Below are 18,073 nucleotides of genomic sequence, written 5' to 3'. Positions count from 1 at the left end.
TCTTCCTGGGGAATTCTAACAAGTAATCAGGATTTGTTTACACCATGGGTATTATGCACCATTCTGGTTCTCTTGGAATGTTGTGGTATCAGAGAAAGTTCAGGTAATGATAGCAAGAATGATCAAACAGCTGGAGTTCCACATACAGAGCAACTAAGTCAGAGCTCTTCAGTTTGAAAGAGCAGCAACTGATGGGAGAGTGAGAGAGGTCTGCAAGGTCACAAGTGATCCAGACAGGTATGGGTAATTTCATTCCTTTCCAGTGAAAAGAACATAGTAAGTTTATAAGAACTAGTCAAAGCAAATAAAGGGAAGTGATTCTTCAACAGTGTGTGACTCTTTGCCAAGTACCATTTGTGCTAAAGGTTGGCATGAGTAGCCCCAGAGGTCAATGGACAGTTACATGGAAGAGAAATACATTGAGAGTTTTAAATTATACAAAAACCACACTGAGCTCAGAAGTTCCCTAAGCTGAAAATAGTTGGTGAAATTAGACATGCTTGCCTTGTTCTTATTCTTCCTTTTGCTTCTGCTTATGGCCTTGTTGGAAGTAACTAACTGAAGACATTTGCTCCCATCTGACCTTCCCTGGATATTCTTATATTGTATATTTTTTATCAGAGCACCACTCATGCGTGTGGAATGTGTGACTTTTGAATATTTGTACCCTCAAGTAATGGTTTCATAATACAGCTGATTCTGGAGTGTTAGCTTCCTGCAAGTTTAGCTGCCTAGACTGCAGCAATATAGTCAGACAAGGATTGCAGTTTGGAACCCATTCTGTCATCTAAATGTGTTAACTGTCTGCACACACCATGTAATCAAACAGGAAACTAGGAGCTTGAGGTATGGTCTCTTGATTCACAGACTGGCATCCTAACTTCCATGAAATACATACCATTCTCTTTTTTTTGGCACCTTCTCTCAAATCAAGGCCTGATATTTAAAATCTATTTTCATTCAAAGATATCTGGGTGCTGTGGGAGACATGCACTGTTGCTGCAAGCTTTGTTTGACAGTATTCTCTGAACAGGAGCACTGGTGACTGCTTGGTCTGCTGCAGCAAAAGCTCATTCTCACTTTCAGCTTCTCCTGTGTGTACCTGGAGGTGGCCTTCAAATTGTCTGTCATCAAGTAACCTCATAAAATTTCTCTGAGGAAGAGACAAATGATCCCATTTTACAGGTTTTGTGGAGAAACTGAGGCCTTGACTGAGTAGAAATTTTCACACATTTAAGTTAGGCAAGTGCATGGGATTTACAAACTGGAGGATACTAGATTTTAGATTTTAAGCACACTTTGAATATACACTCATTATTAGACAATTTATTTAATCTCTGATGGTTGTCTGAAATAGAGCATGGTGCTCCTGCTTATCAAAACTCTTGAGTTGCTGTGGTCAGTAGCAGGTTATAGATTTGTTTCACGTTTTTATCTTATCGTCTGAAGTTGGAGAATGTCAAAGTAAGATGTATAACAAGCCCATCTTATCTCTTGTACCTCCTTGCTGACTCAGCCCTACAACTCTATTCTTAGACTTCTGTGTTCTAATCTCCACTGGCTGATTGCCCCCATGTTTTAAAGTGCTTCTGTTGTAGCAGCTGTAGCCAAGACTGTTTTTATTGTGGAAATGGAAAAGTACTGCCAGTCTAATGAGTGGAAATAGATGGTCCAAGCAGCTGTCCTGGAGGCACTCTTTTTTTAAAGGGGAATAACAACAGAAAAAGACTATGATGAGATGTAGACTGTTTTTTGCAGGTTCCATGAAAGAATAATGCTAAATACTATACCAGTTTTGTTCTTCTGTGTTGTTTCTTACTGCTTTCCTCTTTTCTCTTTTCATGGGACTACTTAATGAAAGCTATGTTTGCATATCTGGGCTTTATAAAATCTATCTGTATTTCATGTGTGAAATATTAAATCTTGGATATAATGTCTGATAAAATATCAAAGAAAAATCACCTTCATTGGTGTCTATTCAATTAAGTCTGTAGAATTATATAAATTATGAGTGATGTTGGCTTCTTTTTAAGACAGCAGAAACCATACATTTCTGTAACTTTGTTATTCTCAAAATTAGATAAAAAGTATCTTTATGGTTTACTCTAGTGGCTGTCAGTGAATTTCAGGACATTCATAATTCTGTGGTTTTTTGTTGCAGGAAAGGGACAAATTTTACTTGACACGCTGTGTTATATTGGAGTTACTGCAAGCACTCAAGTTAAAGTCCCCCTTACCAGACATGAATCTGCTGCTGTTGGTGCAGGTACAGGAAATTCTGATGTAATTCTCATACTGATCCTGTCTTGGCCCAGGTTTGGGAGTGGGGCAGAGGCTGAAGAACTAAGTCCATCGTGGTCACAGAAAGTACCAGCTATGTCTGGGGAAGCAAGAACTTTTAAAATCTAAATCCAGTTACCTTTGTATGCATTGGTGCATACATTAAGGCTCCTACATAAAAATTTAAGAAACTAAATTTGGAATCCAAATTTCACATAATGATAATGACCTGTGCATCACTGCTGATATATTGAAGATCACAGAATATACCTTGAGTTGGAAGGGACCCATAAGGGTTGAGTCCATTGAGTTTTATATCATGTCCTGTTGGGGCAGCAGGCTCTGGTACTGCCTTGTCTTCATATCCTGGCCTCAGTCCCTGTCATCAGCTTGTGTGGGAAGGGCTGCTAGTTGGTCGTGGGTCACAACTCAGTTTCTGGCAGTAAAGTTGTCTCCAGTTCCTGAAGGCCATTTTCTTTTGACCTGTAGTTTTCCAGGAAAGAATACATTGACAATATTTCTGCTGTTTTCATTCTGTGGGGTCAAGCTAGTCAAGCTACCACTGAAGAATATGAGTAAATGAGATACAGACTGGTGAAAACTTCTGCCTCCAAGAAGGGAAGTATAGCAGAGTTTGGCATCACAAGCCTGTCCCACAAAAACAATTTGCTGAAGTCCATCAAATGTAATCACAGGTCCTCTCAATGAGAGTGGGCTCTCATTGTTCACAATGAGATAATGATATGTTAGGAACTTAAATTTAGAAACTTAAAATTATAGGGCACCAGCATAACAGCACTTCAAAAGGTCCAGGTGAGGTGTTTATTACATGGATCCTTCATTATGCTCCCAGATCAGAGCTCCATTCACTCTTTCCTTTCCTATTATGGGTCAAAGCTTCATGTAGCTTACTATGGACTTATTTTCTTTTGAGTACTGGTACATTACTCATAGTAAGTAAGTGATTGCCAGTTGACAGAGAAATAATACTGATAAATGAAATTATATAGCAGTTAGGATAACTCTGAAAACAATTATTATGCTATCAGTGTTAGGGGAAGAAGTTGCGAAGAGAAGAATAACACATGAGTTGATTTTTTTCTTTGATGGTTAAGGGTTGTTTTTAAAAATCCATTTAAGTTAAAAAGTTTGTATTTTTTTATTATTATTACTAACTTATTTTTTTCAGTCCAAGTCAATACTATCAAATAACAACCACCAACCTCTTTCTGTCTTACAGCTGCAGTGATGCACCTTGATACCATGTACATTGGTTTTTGTTGACTTGAAGTGACTTATCCTGTGTTACAGAATAAAGCAATTATTCTGCATTACTCTGTAGTTCAGTTTTGTCGCTACCTCAAAGCATGAAAATCCCCTGGCCTAGCCTAGTCTTTCCTGAATTTGTCATTTGAGAATGCAAACAGGCCGTGTCAATTTTGGCAGTGGGATTTAACTGATTTACACTTGTCCTTCATATTGAGTCAATTGTCTGAGAGACCCAGTAAGCAAAACTCTCTCTTACATTACCTTTATCTCATAAAGATAAAATGGTAATTGACTGAGTTTTCCTCCTAGGACTGTTCCCATATGCTGTATTCCCTTTGGGATGTATTCATACCTAACACAACAGCATCTAATGTGGATATAAATGTCTTTTATGATGTCTCTCTTTCAGAGGCTGATGAAGTGATTCATATTTCCTGCTATCCAAAGCAGCCAGCTTCTGTTTTTATGCAGTCAGTGGTGAAGAATAGGGGTTGTATTCAGACCATCTGCCATAGATGCCTACTGGAGGCATGATGACTGCTTCTCCCATTGACACTGCAAATTGGCAGCTCTCAGTAGTATGTGGTCTGAATCACTCAACAGCCTCTGGAATTGCAGTACCATAGTAACCACTAAGCCCATCTTAAGCACCACTGTAATTTAAGAAATCTACCAGTAAAAATGCTTTTGTCTCTTATTTTTTAAATTTTCTATGATGCCATCAATTGAATGAAGGGCTTGGTTCACCTCTTTTCCACACAAAGCCATTATGACATTAATTCAAATTGTGTGCTTTTGAATGGATAAAGCCATAGCAGAGTTAACAGAGCACCAAACGGAAATGGTTTTAATTTCCAACAGTCATGTCTCCATGGACAAGTTAGCCTGTATGTAAGATTCTATACAGACAGTGCACACAGAATACAGAGATTCTGTCAAAATGTTCCAGATAACAAAGGAGCTAGGAGCACTTTAATTTAATGATAGATCAGTCGTGGGCTGACTAACAAAGGAGTTCCTAGAAAGGTACATTTGACACCCACATTTATCCAGATTACATAGTGCCATCAGTGTCACTGGTGACATTAAGGCTAAGATGAGAATTAACTTTATCCCACTTTACAAAGAATGAGAATTTTTAACAAGATCACTCCAATCTTTGCATGGGTGTCCTGGATGATAAAGGGTACAGAAGGGACTGTCTCCTTGATTTGTCCTAGCAAATGAAACCCATCATGTACATGCTGCTGTTCTATGGGTTTCCATAGGAGCTGCTTCTTCTCAGCATTTTGTTTCCCAGTACTTTTCTCCAGCTCACATTTCATCAGGACACATCTTCAGGATTTCCATTGACTTCAAATTATACTGGTGTCTCTTTAGAATTTGCTTGTTCAGTCAGTTCCTAAGATTCAGTGTACCTGATCTGTTCTGTTGTAAAGCTTGTGGAAGTGTAAGAGTGAATTCTAGGGCTTTAAAGGATATTTTGATATACTTTCATGAAGAGCAGTTAGTCATTGAGAGTACTGCTAATATGCATTAGACAACCATAAAATATGGTAGTCAATATCTGTCTCAGTTTGGGAAAATACCATGGTATCAATTAATTTTTAATGAGAAGGAAGATCTAGGCTTAGACCTTAGTTGACAGTTATTTTCTGTCTGCTCTTTCTTAGAAAGTTACATTGCATCACTATGGACAAAAATGACTCAAGTACAGATAAAATGCAAGTTGTAGGAACAAGCAAATCATTTGCAGAATGTCAATGCATTATTGAATTTTATAATGATTACATTAACAGCATTAGCAAATTTAATGTATGAATGATGTGGACATTGGAGATTTTAGGTCAAGGGATTTGGAAACAAAAAGAAACAAGAAAAAAGGTAAAATAAAAGCATGAGAAAAGCAATGAGAGATATTCTACTGTAATAGCATGACACTGACCATCTCTCAGAAGCAGCTTGTTTATGTAGTATTGTGCAGAAGTTATACCACACCATACTAGTATGTTTTCAACTTCAAAACTCTTCATATAATTCATCATTGTAGAACTTCAGTGAACATGTTATAATGTTACAGTGAAGAATATGGCATCCTGCCTTATCATTCTCTCTCATGGTTCACTCTATAATGAAGGAGGAACATTTGATAAATGGAAGAAATAGCAAATATTTTTTTCATAAAGAATGTCTGATTTGTTACACAATATTCTTCAAATTGCTTCTGTACAGCATATGTGTTAATTAAGCACATTAAAGTCAGATTTTTTTCAATAAAATTATCTCATTTATAATGGTGAGTTAAGTAGGTTGTTTATAAGGAAAGAGATCTCTAAAGGAAAATTACCATGAATAAAAGCAAGAAGAGATCTGAACTGATTTTAATGAAGTAATGAATAAATTATTACTGTTTTCAGGTTCCTCAAAAATAATTAAAAATAACTTGTCTTTAATTTCTTCTTAGTTTGTTTGTGCAGATGCTGGAACAAAACTAGCTGAATCAACAATCCTACATAAACAGATGATTGCCTCACTGCCTGGAGTAAGTACTGAAGCAAAGTCCATTTCTTAGTACTGTTGTTCTGATTTTTTAAAAAACACATCTTATTCAGCTTGCTTTGCTTTGTTTAATGTTCTTTCCTTTTCATTTCTTCTGTGATTCGCCAGATCTATTACAGGCAGAGGTTGAGGTGCTTCATCCTTTTTATTAATGGTGGAAAAGTTCAGAATTTGATGTTGCTTCCCTTGCTTTCACTGATAACCTTTAGTCATGTAACTGACTTCAGCAGAGCCTATGCTCAAAAAGACAAATCAAAGATCTGCAATTCTCTGTGGGGAACACACCAGCTAAATGCATCAAAAAATGGTAGCAGGATGGAGAACTACAAGCCATTGGCTCCATTCTTACAAAGGATTATCTGATTAAAGAAAGGAGTTAATGGTATTTTTCTAGTAATGTGTAAGTCATTCATCTATATCCTGCTGATGAGTGTAGCTAAATTACAAGTACTCCTAATTGCCCAGGCACTGAATATGCACCTGGTGAATATGGGAGGAAGTAACACAATGGGAGCTCTTGGCTTGTTCCATGACACATGTGACTGAGAGCCCAAGCAGATGGAAGAGGGTAAGCCAAGGTTTGCTTCACAGGCTGAGTGAGAAAAACTTGTTTCCCTATGAATGTGCCAACTTTAGGGATGACTTCATAGGATCTTTCCCATGTATCTTCTGAAGTGCGTGATTTTTTAAATGCCAATCTTTAATAATACCTTTCCTCCCAACAGGATATTTTAATTTATACTTGCTTTGAATAGATAGACTAACACTGGTGTTACAAGGTGTGATAGGAACATGATCATTTCAGAAGAAATCATAGAAAATTAGGCTGCCTACTGCTTGCATGAAACAGAACAGGTTGTTGGAGAAAAGTCTTGTGAAACTGAGCATTTATTTTCAGAGATTCGAGTGTAATCTCTTTAATAATTCTGTTATTCAATATTCTGGAACCCAGGCTGAATCCTTATTGCACATAAACTGAATGGAGGATATACTGACAAGGGTTCACAATGACCATATTTTACTGGTTTTTATTCTGTCATGGGAACTGACAGGAACAACATTTGAAAAGCCAGAAGATGGCATAGTAAGGTAACATACAAAAATGAGGAGTGCCCAGGTCAGTTGTTTAAATATAGAATGCTAGCAGGTTTTCAAATTTCAGCCACTGAAACTGTGGCTTAATAATTTTGCGACTAAAACTAAATCTAGTTCATTTGTATACTCAGATAGGATAATCAGCTTCTATGCTTCAAAGTGCAGGTAATCAAAAGGAGGTCAAAGAACAGTAGTTTTCTTCTCTAAACTTTATTGCAGTGTTCTTCCCTGAGCCTATGACTTGGGATAAAGTAGATTTTTCTGACTTCAAAAAGATATCTAACTCTGTGATTTAATAATGATCACATTACTAGATATCAAAAAGATATCTAATAATGTGATCATTTCACCTCAAAAGTTAAACATTTCTTTTACTTGGCCCCTAAGAATGAGGCATCCCAGGCTCCTGTTGAATTCAGCTAGCATTATCTTCCCCTCAGACTATTAACATATAAACAGAGGTTTATGTGATACCTGGTGGGTTGGTAGTATCACCTTTGGAAAGCTTCCCTGCAGGGTTCTCTGATCTATTCAAAGCCCGTATTTAATCTGACAGCTTTGTTCTGTTGACTGCTTTATGCACCTCGGGCACATCTTGTGCTAGCTGAGGGCCAGATTCATATTTGTCACTGTTCTAGGAAAAGGATTATGAAAATTTGGAGTGTATGAATACAGCAAGCACCACACTGAGTCCTTTTGTTTTCCCTTTGAGGTTGTTTTTGCTCTGGCGCAGGTGGCTTCTCAATAAGCTTATACCTTTATGATCTAACTGGAGCACTGCATAGCTTAAGTGCCATTAAGATGCTTTATTTTCAATGCTTTTTTTTCAGAAATATACAAGAAATATTCATTAATTTTTGCAAAAAGGAAAAAACAATACATTTCAGCGATGCTCATTTTAGTGATGTTTACATATAAAATACCTGAAGTTATTTAAACTGGTTTTCCATTGTGATTAATGTGAAATAAGGGCATCTGTGCCTGTGACTGAATTTTGTTTTCTTTGATTGTAACTGATTGATTCCAATTGCTGAAATGCTCAGCTGCTTGAAAAACTGAGTAGTTCAATTCTCATCGAGTTTTTAAGACTTTGATTCTGGGCCACTGTAAATTTCAGGATGACATGACAAGAATATTCTTGACAGTGTTTTCAGTTAATCTTTTATTGCTGTCATAGATAAGAGTATTTTATGATGCATGAAGAAATTACAGCAGCTGGGCTATCTTCTTATATTATAATCAGATAAGAGAACATAATACAGTGAGAGGAAGAACATCAAAGAATACCTATTCCTAATTATTCTAACTAAAAAGTAAAATAAAGAATTTGAGACAGACCAATTGTATTCTGGTGAAGCAAAACCCAGTACTTAAACTTATTTTTTTATGTTTTAGTGTGGAACAGCAGCAATGGAATGCATGAGGCAGTATGTTGGGGAGGTGCTGGATTTCATTGCAGATATGCATACCTTAACCAAACTGAAGGTTGGTTCTGGCATACATTGTTCTAAAGTGTATGAGGTTTTTTTTTGACAAAAATAGTTTTCTGTAAGGAATCTGCCTAGGAGACATGGTAGGAAGTATTTGAGGATGACTGACAGTTTTTTTCTTTCTCTTTTAAAAAAATATAAATGCTGTTATAGATTAGAGACTTCTGTGGCATCAGTAAAAAGTAGCTTATGTGGTGTTGAAATGGAGGCTGATTCAAACATCATGAGCACACAATAAAAATGCAGGCGTGATTTTTCTGAAATGTTGATGATAAGCAAATGTCATACTAAAGTCACTGTGAGAAGTAGTTGTGTTTAATATAACCCAGGGAAGCATAAAACTCTTTGCCTGTACAACTGAGTACACTCTTGTGAAGGAATCCTGTGTCTCTTGTAGATACAAGCAGACACTTAATTTTATTGGAAATGCAGAGGTAATTAAAATGCAGTAATTAACCTAAAAAAAGGAGGTGTCCTTTTTCTAATGGATGCTGTTTTCATTATCAGCTTATATTCTGGAGGTGGGGAAAAACCAAAGAGCTCTTACCTCTGTAGTCAAAACTGCATTTGGTTTCTTTATATTAGTTGAATAACAAATTGTTAAGAGGAGTGATGGGAAAATACTTCTGTTAAAATAAAATATTTTATTTTAGCAGAATGCATTTCATCAAGAGATCCTAGTACTCATTAGCTAATCAAAACCTAGAATTCCTGTTTCATGGAGGAACTTCATGCTTCTATTAAATTTCCTACAGAATGGAAATTCTCTAAGATGTTTTGAAAAATAAATAGTCTAAATAACTTTGCTGCTCTAAAGTTCAGTTTTGAAGCAATGAGATGAGAAATTTTACTCTACTAGTTTCTCATACACTCACTTGTTCACTGTCCCTCTGGCCCCTCAACTCCACCTTGTGCCACCTCCCAGCTAAACTGAAACTTGTGCCTTGAAACTCACTGTAACTGTATTTTACTGGAAAAAATATTCTTTTTCTTAAATTCTTACCCTGTTGTCCATGAGTTCCTTTGAATTGAAAAAAAAATACTGTAAGAGAAGTTATCCTGTAGTAGAAATTTACTTCAAAGCACAAAGTAATTAATCATTTAAAGTTGAATTGTATTGCCTTCCCACTCTATCCTTTTAAGTTATTCACCCATTTCTGTTAAAGTTCAGAACTGCTTTCAGAATAGGTAGGCAAATGAATCATAAATAAGGCAAGAGATATATCTGGGTTGCTAGTTCCACAGGAAAAAAAAATGGACTTACCTGAAACCAGGAATGGAGAAAAATTGCTTATAAATACTTACAGGTATCCTCTCTCCTGTGTAAAATGTTTCTGTAGAAAACTTTCTGTCATTAGGGCTTTTTCCTTCTGCCCATCTCCCTTGAGCTGTAGTCGGATTTTTAGAATTATTCTTACAGTGATGAAGTCTGATGATTACTTCTTATCTTCAGTGGGACAATTTTTTTTTTTAATAATTATATATGCATATAGGTAGAACATGAGCTAAAACTTTTGCATGTTTTTTCACTTTCATGTTTTGAAATTGGACAAGAAGCTTCCCAAATCAGTCATCTGGCCATTTTAAACTAAGTTAGAAATGTCATGTTGTTTTGATTTAACCATGTAATACAGGAATCTGAGGACAAAATTAGCATAATAGGAGAGTCAAATATGACCATAATTTTATAGATTGCAAAGAATAAGCTTTTAGAAAATTAAAAGCCAGTTTTTATTTAAACAGATAAAACTTTGTGGTTTCAACATGTTTGAGAAAATATTTGTAAGCATTTCTAAGTTTACAAGTAGTCAGAACTTCAAAAAAATTCACAACATCTAGATTCAAATTCTTGCAAGCTCATTTAATGTATTTACTTACATTGCTTGGGTTTTATTAACAGAGGTGTTACTCCCTTGAAAGTGAGTCCTAAGATCATCCAGTTGTACAATTTCTTATGACAAGTGTGTATTATCAACATCATCTGGGGTTATAGCTAACAAAGAATGCCACATGATTTATACGACCAGTAACAATCCCAACAGCAGAAGGCAGTTTTCAAATTTGGAAATTGCCACTCTCTGTAGGAATTCAGAGAACAGACATAGTTAAAGTTGTTTATTTATATCCTATGTCATCTTTTGTGAATCCAAGAATAATTTATTTGAAAGAAGCTAATTATTTTCAGTCCTGTATATTAGTAACTGCTGCACTATAGAAAAGGTGTAAATGTTAATTCCCAAGATAATCACATTTCAGTGTACTGTTTCTGTTCAGTCTCTTATGGTTTCTTTTTCCCTTTGAGATAAGATCTTAATTAGTAAATTTTGGCAGGATTTTATTTAGAAAATTCTACCATTTTTGAAGATTTATAATGTATCTGCCCTCATAACTGTCTATCCTTTTTACCTGTCTGTATAACAAAGTCATTAAATATTCATGATGGTGCATAGGGTTTTTTTTCTCTTGAAACAAACTTTAAGCAATTTGATAGTGTAAGTTTCTGGGGTCAGATATTTATCTGTTACAAAAATATTATTGGTTCACTGATTTCTATCCTGTTATAATAATTGAATAACTGATGACCTGATTTTCTTGTGTGAAGCATATGGCTCTCCTTTTAATCAAGCAACTGCAGTCAGCATGTGCTCTGTTAGTCTAGTACCAGAAGGTAATGCAAAGTTAGCTTAATAGAAATACAGAAGTATCTCAAAAAGCAGCAGTGCAACATCCCTTAAAGCTGGAAAAGCAGAATAAATTATCTTTACAGGCATAAATATTTGAGTGTTTCTTGGTAAGAGGTTTGGCCCTTTTTATTGCCAGAGCTTGAAGGTATTTGTAACTGAATAGTGCAATATAGCTGACTAGTGCAATATAGTCATATTGCTGGTGAATAAGTGAGAGCTTCCTTCTGAATATGTTAATGGAATATTGCACATGGAAGGCATTTCCTGGCCAGATGCTGTCTTGTTAAATGGTTAGAGTCTTTCATTTTTACCTAAGCTCTCTGGATGTGCAAGCATTAGTTTGTATTTATCATCTGTTGAGTTTGCTGATACAAAAGCTGCCTATACATTTTGCCCAATTTATAATTTGTCTGGCATCTTGGAATTGTGGCCCTTTGTGGAAAGATCTGCATCATACAGGTGTTACTAATATATAGGGATTGGAGAATTTTAAAAAATCTATTTCTGAGCTTTGTTTTGTAGACACAGTTAGAGATCCTGAGAAGGAGTTGAAGGGGAGTGAAGGAGTTTATGCTGTTTTTTGGAAGAACTTTGTTCAAGCAAAATACTGGTTTTGGGTAAGAAATCAGATCTTTGCCTTGCAGAGTCACATGAAGACTTGTTCTCAGCCACTGCATGAAGACACATTTGGTGGCCATCTGAAAGTTGGTTTAGCTCAGATTGCTGCTATGGAAATCACCCGAGGAAACCACAGGGACAACAAAGCTGTGATCCGATATTTGCCTTGGCTTTACCATCCTCCTTCGGCAATGCAGCAAGGGTGAGGACGCTTTTCCACAAAAAGGAATACTAAAATGAGTTAGACATCTTCACAAAATTATGTTTTTATTGCCAGATTTCATAGATAAGACCCACAGTAGGAAATGGTGGCAGTGGGACATTGAAGCAGCTGCTCAGCATCTCGCTGATCTCAACTGAGGAGTTTGTCAATGTAATATTTAAAGTAAATGCCAAAGGGAAAGGGGAGGTAACTCCAGGGGCTTGACTGGAGTAACACTGGAAATTAACTTGATTCTTGGTCTAGGTGCAGACAATAAAAATCACACAGGCACTTGATCAGTCCTAGAATTACAGAAAATATTCTCTGAATTATAGACAATACAACAGGAAATGGCCTTTGAAATTATGGAGTACAAATGAGTGAGAGCTCTTAAGTGTGGGCATACTGATCTATGATAAACTACTAACTTCACCTGGCTAAAGTTAAATGAGAAAAATCCTGCTCAAGACATGTTTTCTGTCCCTTTTCACTATGAGAAGTCCTGATGTACAGTCTTTTATTTTCTAAAAAAAGAGGAGTACTGTCCCTTGTGTTACAGTGATAAGATGTTTTGAGTGTAGGCTATGGGACTATGTTTCAACAAACCTGTGTTCCTGTCCCAGCTTTGTCCCAGACTACCTGTCCAGGATTGTGCGGGCTAAACTGTTTAGGCTCCAGTCCTTTAGATACATCTGCATGTGCATTTATGTGGAGCATATCTGCTTTGGAAATACTGGTTTGCTTATCTTCGTGCACTTTAGCTCCTTACATGTAAAAAAAAGGAACACATGTTCTGAATTGAAAGTAATAGATTACTTTAAGATTCTATAGGGACTTGAGGAAGAGAATTGTAGCAGATTTTATTAAAAACCAAAAATTAATGGAATGCCTCTTGGGTAATATGAGTCTTTGACAATGACATCAAATTAGAAACTAAAACCAGCAGGGAGAGTGGCCTAGTAAATAGTGATTTATTGATGGAATTTTTTTTTCCTGTGCCTATGAATTCAAATGAGTGTTTAGTCAGAGTTTGGAAGCAGCAAAGGGACAGACAAGATGTCACCAGTAAAGGGCTCTTCCTTTTTAGATTATATAAGCACAATGCTTTGCAGTTATACAGTGCACTAGATAGTGGGTAAATACTTGTGTCACAAAAAAGCATAGTCCCTGCCCTCAAAAACACAATCCAAATGTGCAAGGAGAGGCTCAAGAACACAGAAATTAACTCCACTTTACCAGTGGAGAAGTGGAACACAGTGGAGATGAGGCAGCTGCGTGGTGTCCAGGGGAGCTGAGAGGAGCATTTCCACTTGGGCAATCCTTCCCATCTGATGATATCTGTGTTAAAAAATCATTGTATATGGAAGCAATGGATCTGTGAATGCTTTAATCTTTTATAGAGACTGTTTCTTCAATCCACCAAATATGTTCTATTGGACTTGTATATGCTATGTCCAGGCCACCAAGTTCTGTGTGGTTGGAATCTTCCCACTAGCTCTACCAATGATCTTGTGTCTCCAGCACACTGAGACTGCATCTGCCAAATGTGCATAAGGACACTCCATATTTTGGGGAAAACCAGAAAGCTTAGTATCGTTGTAAAATCTGCTCTTTCTTGACAGGCCCAAGGAGTTCATAGAATGTGTCTCACACATTCGTTTGCTGTCCTGGCTACTTCTGGGGTCTCTGACGCACAATGTTGTCTGTCCAAATTCTCCATCATCTTGCATGCCTATTCCACTGGATGCAGGTTCACAAATTGCTGACCACCTTATTGTTATTCTGATTGGGTTTCCAGAGCAATCAAAGGTAAGGAGTTATGTGTTTTAAGTAGAGATGTGTTATGTATTGGCCTTATTGCAAACATTTATTTTTAGTAAGATAAAAGGACTGGTAAAAGCTTAATAAAACCCAGGACTCAGGAAAGAAACTGTACTAAGAAAGTAAAGGTTTTTTTACATGCCTAGAAAACTGATGAAATTAGTACACTTAAGTTTGAGGTTTGGTTATTTCAAAATGTCTGAACACAGGAGTGAGGAAAGAAAAACTGAATTCCAAATTGAAGCTTTAGCAATTACCATCTCTCTAGCAAATCTCTCAGTTATTTATTCTTGTTGTATATTTTCATTGGATAGCATGTAAATGATTTTATGATCAAAATAATTAGACACAGTGATGATTCAAGCACAACTTTTTTCTTCAGGTGTTCAGAACAAGAAGAGTTATTACAGATTATAAGACATTTGTGACAGTAGTTTAAGATAAGTATAGCAGCAATCTTTGACACCAACCAGGTTTTTATTAGTGACAGAAGCAGAATGATCACACATTTATCTTATAAATAAAATTCTCCTTTCTTTCCCTCCACTCAGCCAAGACACTGATGCTTCCCATTCATTTCTTTGGCCTTTTTTTGCTCTTTCAAATAACCTCTTTCCAGTTACCAAGCAACCATTGCGATGTTTGGTGCAGTCTTACTGCCACAGAACATGAATCCCACTTGCACTTGCAAACTGAGAAAACATCTCTGACCAGAAGCATCTTTCTTGTAATGAAGTGGTTAATGTCCAGCAGTCCTGGAGGCTCAGACACTGTGATATATAACGAGGATTAGCAAGGAGCCATGCCTGAGTATGCAAAATGAATTCTCTTTCCTTGACTGTTTCCTTGTGACTATGAGCAGTCCCAGCAAAGCCGAAATGGGTGACAGATTAACAGAACAGATGTAAAATCATGTGTTTTGTATGATAACTATTCTCTCAAGTTCCAAAATGGAGTCCTATATGCCAGAGCCTTCAGGCCTTCCACAGATTGCAGTGGAGATTTCCATCAAGAAAGTTTCAGAAATAGTCCTGAATACCTGTTTTGCAAAACTAACTTTATTTTAAAGGGACTGACCTTAATGCCAGGCAGTTAGATGGCATGGGAGCATATTTGCAAATGCAGTTTTTGGTCTGAAAATATAAACCCATTTTTTAAACATGGAGAAGATGTTATCAGGTGTACTTGACTTACTAGTTCCTAATGGGAGGGAAGCAAGAAAGTGAGGGGCAAAATTGCACAGTGGGACACATGGCAGGGGAGGAAAGCCTCTGCACTGTATCTCAATATACTTATTTAAATAAACATTTTCTTCTGTTTTCTGTTCCTACAGACATCTGTTCTGCACATGTGTTCCCTGTTCCATGCATTTATATTTGCTCAGCTCTGGACAGTGTATTGTGAACAAACAGCAGTAGCTCCGACAGTCCAGAACCAGAATGAATTTAGCTTTACAGCAATCCTCACAGCCCTGGAGTTCTGGAGCCGAGTGACACCGAGCATCCTGCAGCTGATGGCACATAACAAAGTGGTAAGTCAGGTGCTGCAGACAGATTTAGTACAGATTAAACTCAGAGGAGGCTTGGCTCTGTTTCAGTGGAATACAACAGACTATGAATAACATCATAAAGTGACTTTGATGCTTTTGAGAAATTAAAAGGATAGCTAATTAGTGGCGATTTAACCTCACAGTGGGCCTAGCCACTAGGATGGATGATACAGGATCTAGCCAGAATCTGCCTGAAACAGTATCAGGAGCTTGAGTCGCTGCTTGTTGGATTAAGAGCTCCTTGCATCACTTCCCATTTTATACATATTCCTGCTCTCAACTGTGGTCTGTTGTTTTATCTGACTTTGCCTTACAGCAGAAATGAACTGTTCTAGGATAATTCTGTGAATATCCATTTGATTATTTTTTACCATGTGATGGTGAAAAAATACACAACTGCTGACAACTGGCCACCCATAATTCACAGGTTACTCATTATAAATAAGCTACATGAATATCTCTTGAAACATTTTTGAGTAATGAGTGACTGGAAGGAGGCATCTCTAGAGATAAAATTTAAAAGGGAAATGTTCCCTGTGTCCAGAAATCATCCAAACCATTTGCTTGGAAATAACCTTTAAATGTTTGTTTATCTCAAATACTCTTCTGTTGGAGCAACTCTGTACAATAAGAACCCAGAGGGCTTCCAGCAGCCCTCTCATACCTGCTCCTTTGCTTACCCTTGACTAATGATTCTCTCTAACTGCAGGCTTAGGGTTAAGAGCTCGTTGCTGATGGGCAAGGCCTATTGTGTTTCCCACATCCCAGATAGCCATCACAGGTCAAAACTTTTTAACTGGGGTGTTCAGTAGTAGTTCTGGCTCTGGAGAGCCTGATGTTAGCTTTGAGTGGGAAACATTTTTATACATGGCCCATTCCTCTTAAGTTAGGTCTAAATGTTTGGGGGTTTAAGGTTTGCTGCTACCAAGGTTTTCATTCTTGCTTTGTTTGGGTTTTCTTTTTTTCTATTTTAAATGTAGACCTGCATTTAGGGGAATTGTTTTATATAATTCCCCTTTCCCCATGTGAAGCATCTTCCATCCCTGGCAGGTATGGTCCTTGCCCTTTTAATTGTTATTGCATGGGCTGCAGTTGAATGTCTCAGCCAGTTACTATTTCCTGTGTCTTGTCCATATCAGGCAAGGACCACCTGAAGCTGTCTCCAGATGATATTTTAGCCTCTGAGATGTGGGGTGATCTCTGTGGTTCACAAATCATTGCTGTGAACAGTAGTTCAGGAAGCTCCATTTAAAGGAACAAGAAGTGTTTCCAAACAACTAGTTGTTTAGTCAGACACAAAAGCCTCTTGTCAAGCCCTGGGACAAGAAAATGACTGGGAAGTCCCAAGTTCCAGTCCTTTTTCTGAAAGTATATAATTATGCAGCTTTAAGCCACAGTTAGTAAGCTCTCTGCCTCAGCTCTTGCTCTATGAAATGTATATGATAATACTTGCCTTCTCACAGGGGTGTTGTGAGGTTAGTTAGTTAGTGTTTGTGAAGCACTTTGAAGATGAAAAGCACAACATAAAAGCTAAGTTTATTATTATCAAGGGGAATTTGTGTGTAGTTTAGACAGGCGCTGTAAATAGTCATTGCTGGCTCAGGGTGTTTGTCTTGTACCTGTGAATTTACACAATATAAAACATAAAAACTGTCTGCTACTGAATAACTGATATTTGCATCTGTCATAAATTACGGTACAAAATGGAAGAATTGCAGACTAGCTGTCAGTTCAGAACAATAAATTATCTTTTGATGGAGGATAAAAAGATGGGGTTTGTGAGCATGTTAATTTTCAAAGATTCAATAAATAAAAATACCAATTTCTGACACACAGATTGATGAGAATTTCATAGTGAAGATATGAAAAACAATTTATGATGTCTGAAAAGAACAAAGCCAAAGACAACTTGTTTTGATGTGTGGCAAGAATTAAAATATATCAAGGTTTGAAATCTTAACAGATAGATGTTACCACACTGGGGTGAAACTAAATAAAGAAAAACATCCAATATGTGCTTATATAATATTTAATCTTGCATGTCAGTGGTTAATAAATGCACTTTGTGGTACAGTATAACTGCCTAGCGAATACAGGAAGATCCTCCTTAGAGACTGTTGGCTTATCTTACTGAATTTTTATGCTGGATATTAATTTGGTTTTACACTTGATTTTTCTTTTCCAAGATGGTGGAAATGGTGTGCCTGCATGTGATCAGTTTAATGGAGGCTTTACAAGAATGCAACTCTACTATCTTTGTAAAGGTAGGCATACCATATCATGAATATTAATTAAATTATATTGCCTGATTGTTCTGATTTCTAAATGTATTGTCCCCCCTCCCACTCAAAAAAAGAAACTGACTTGAATGTTAATGCCACAATATAACTTAGCAGAGCAAACTGAAAAATAAAATCTGTGGTAAGAAGACCAGACCACAATCTCACATTCAAGTTCTCCTGATTTTTTTTTAAATTAACATCTAATCTACTTCCTCTTTCTATTG

At 36.8% G+C, this 18,073-nt stretch overlaps 1 protein-coding gene across 2 annotated transcripts in view; it reads left to right on the top strand.

Moving 5' to 3' along the window:
• UNC79 (unc-79 homolog, NALCN channel complex subunit) overlaps positions 1-18,073 on the top strand; it is a gene marked incomplete at its 5' end in the record, with an annotated part of 106,278 nt that overhangs the window by 83,198 nt on the left and 5,007 nt on the right. For both annotated transcript variants that reach the window (XM_083864446.1, XM_083864445.1), the window contains 7 exons: positions 2,162-2,266; positions 6,014-6,091; positions 8,599-8,688; positions 12,022-12,197; positions 13,820-14,006; positions 15,352-15,549; positions 17,754-17,831. In XM_083864446.1, the coding sequence (XP_083720572.1) occupies positions 2,162-2,266; positions 6,014-6,091; positions 8,599-8,688; positions 12,022-12,197; positions 13,820-14,006; positions 15,352-15,549; positions 17,754-17,831 (912 nt within the window). The remainder of the gene's footprint in view (positions 1-2,161; positions 2,267-6,013; positions 6,092-8,598; positions 8,689-12,021; positions 12,198-13,819; positions 14,007-15,351; positions 15,550-17,753; positions 17,832-18,073) is intronic.

This window comes from Zosterops lateralis (genome assembly GCF_965231275.1).
Source record: "Zosterops lateralis genome assembly, chromosome: 6".
In the NCBI taxonomy this organism is placed as follows: domain Eukaryota; kingdom Metazoa; phylum Chordata; class Aves; order Passeriformes; family Zosteropidae; genus Zosterops; species Zosterops lateralis.
Note: the sequence above shows the minus strand (reverse complement) of the source record. Positions and strands in the feature narration are given on the sequence as shown.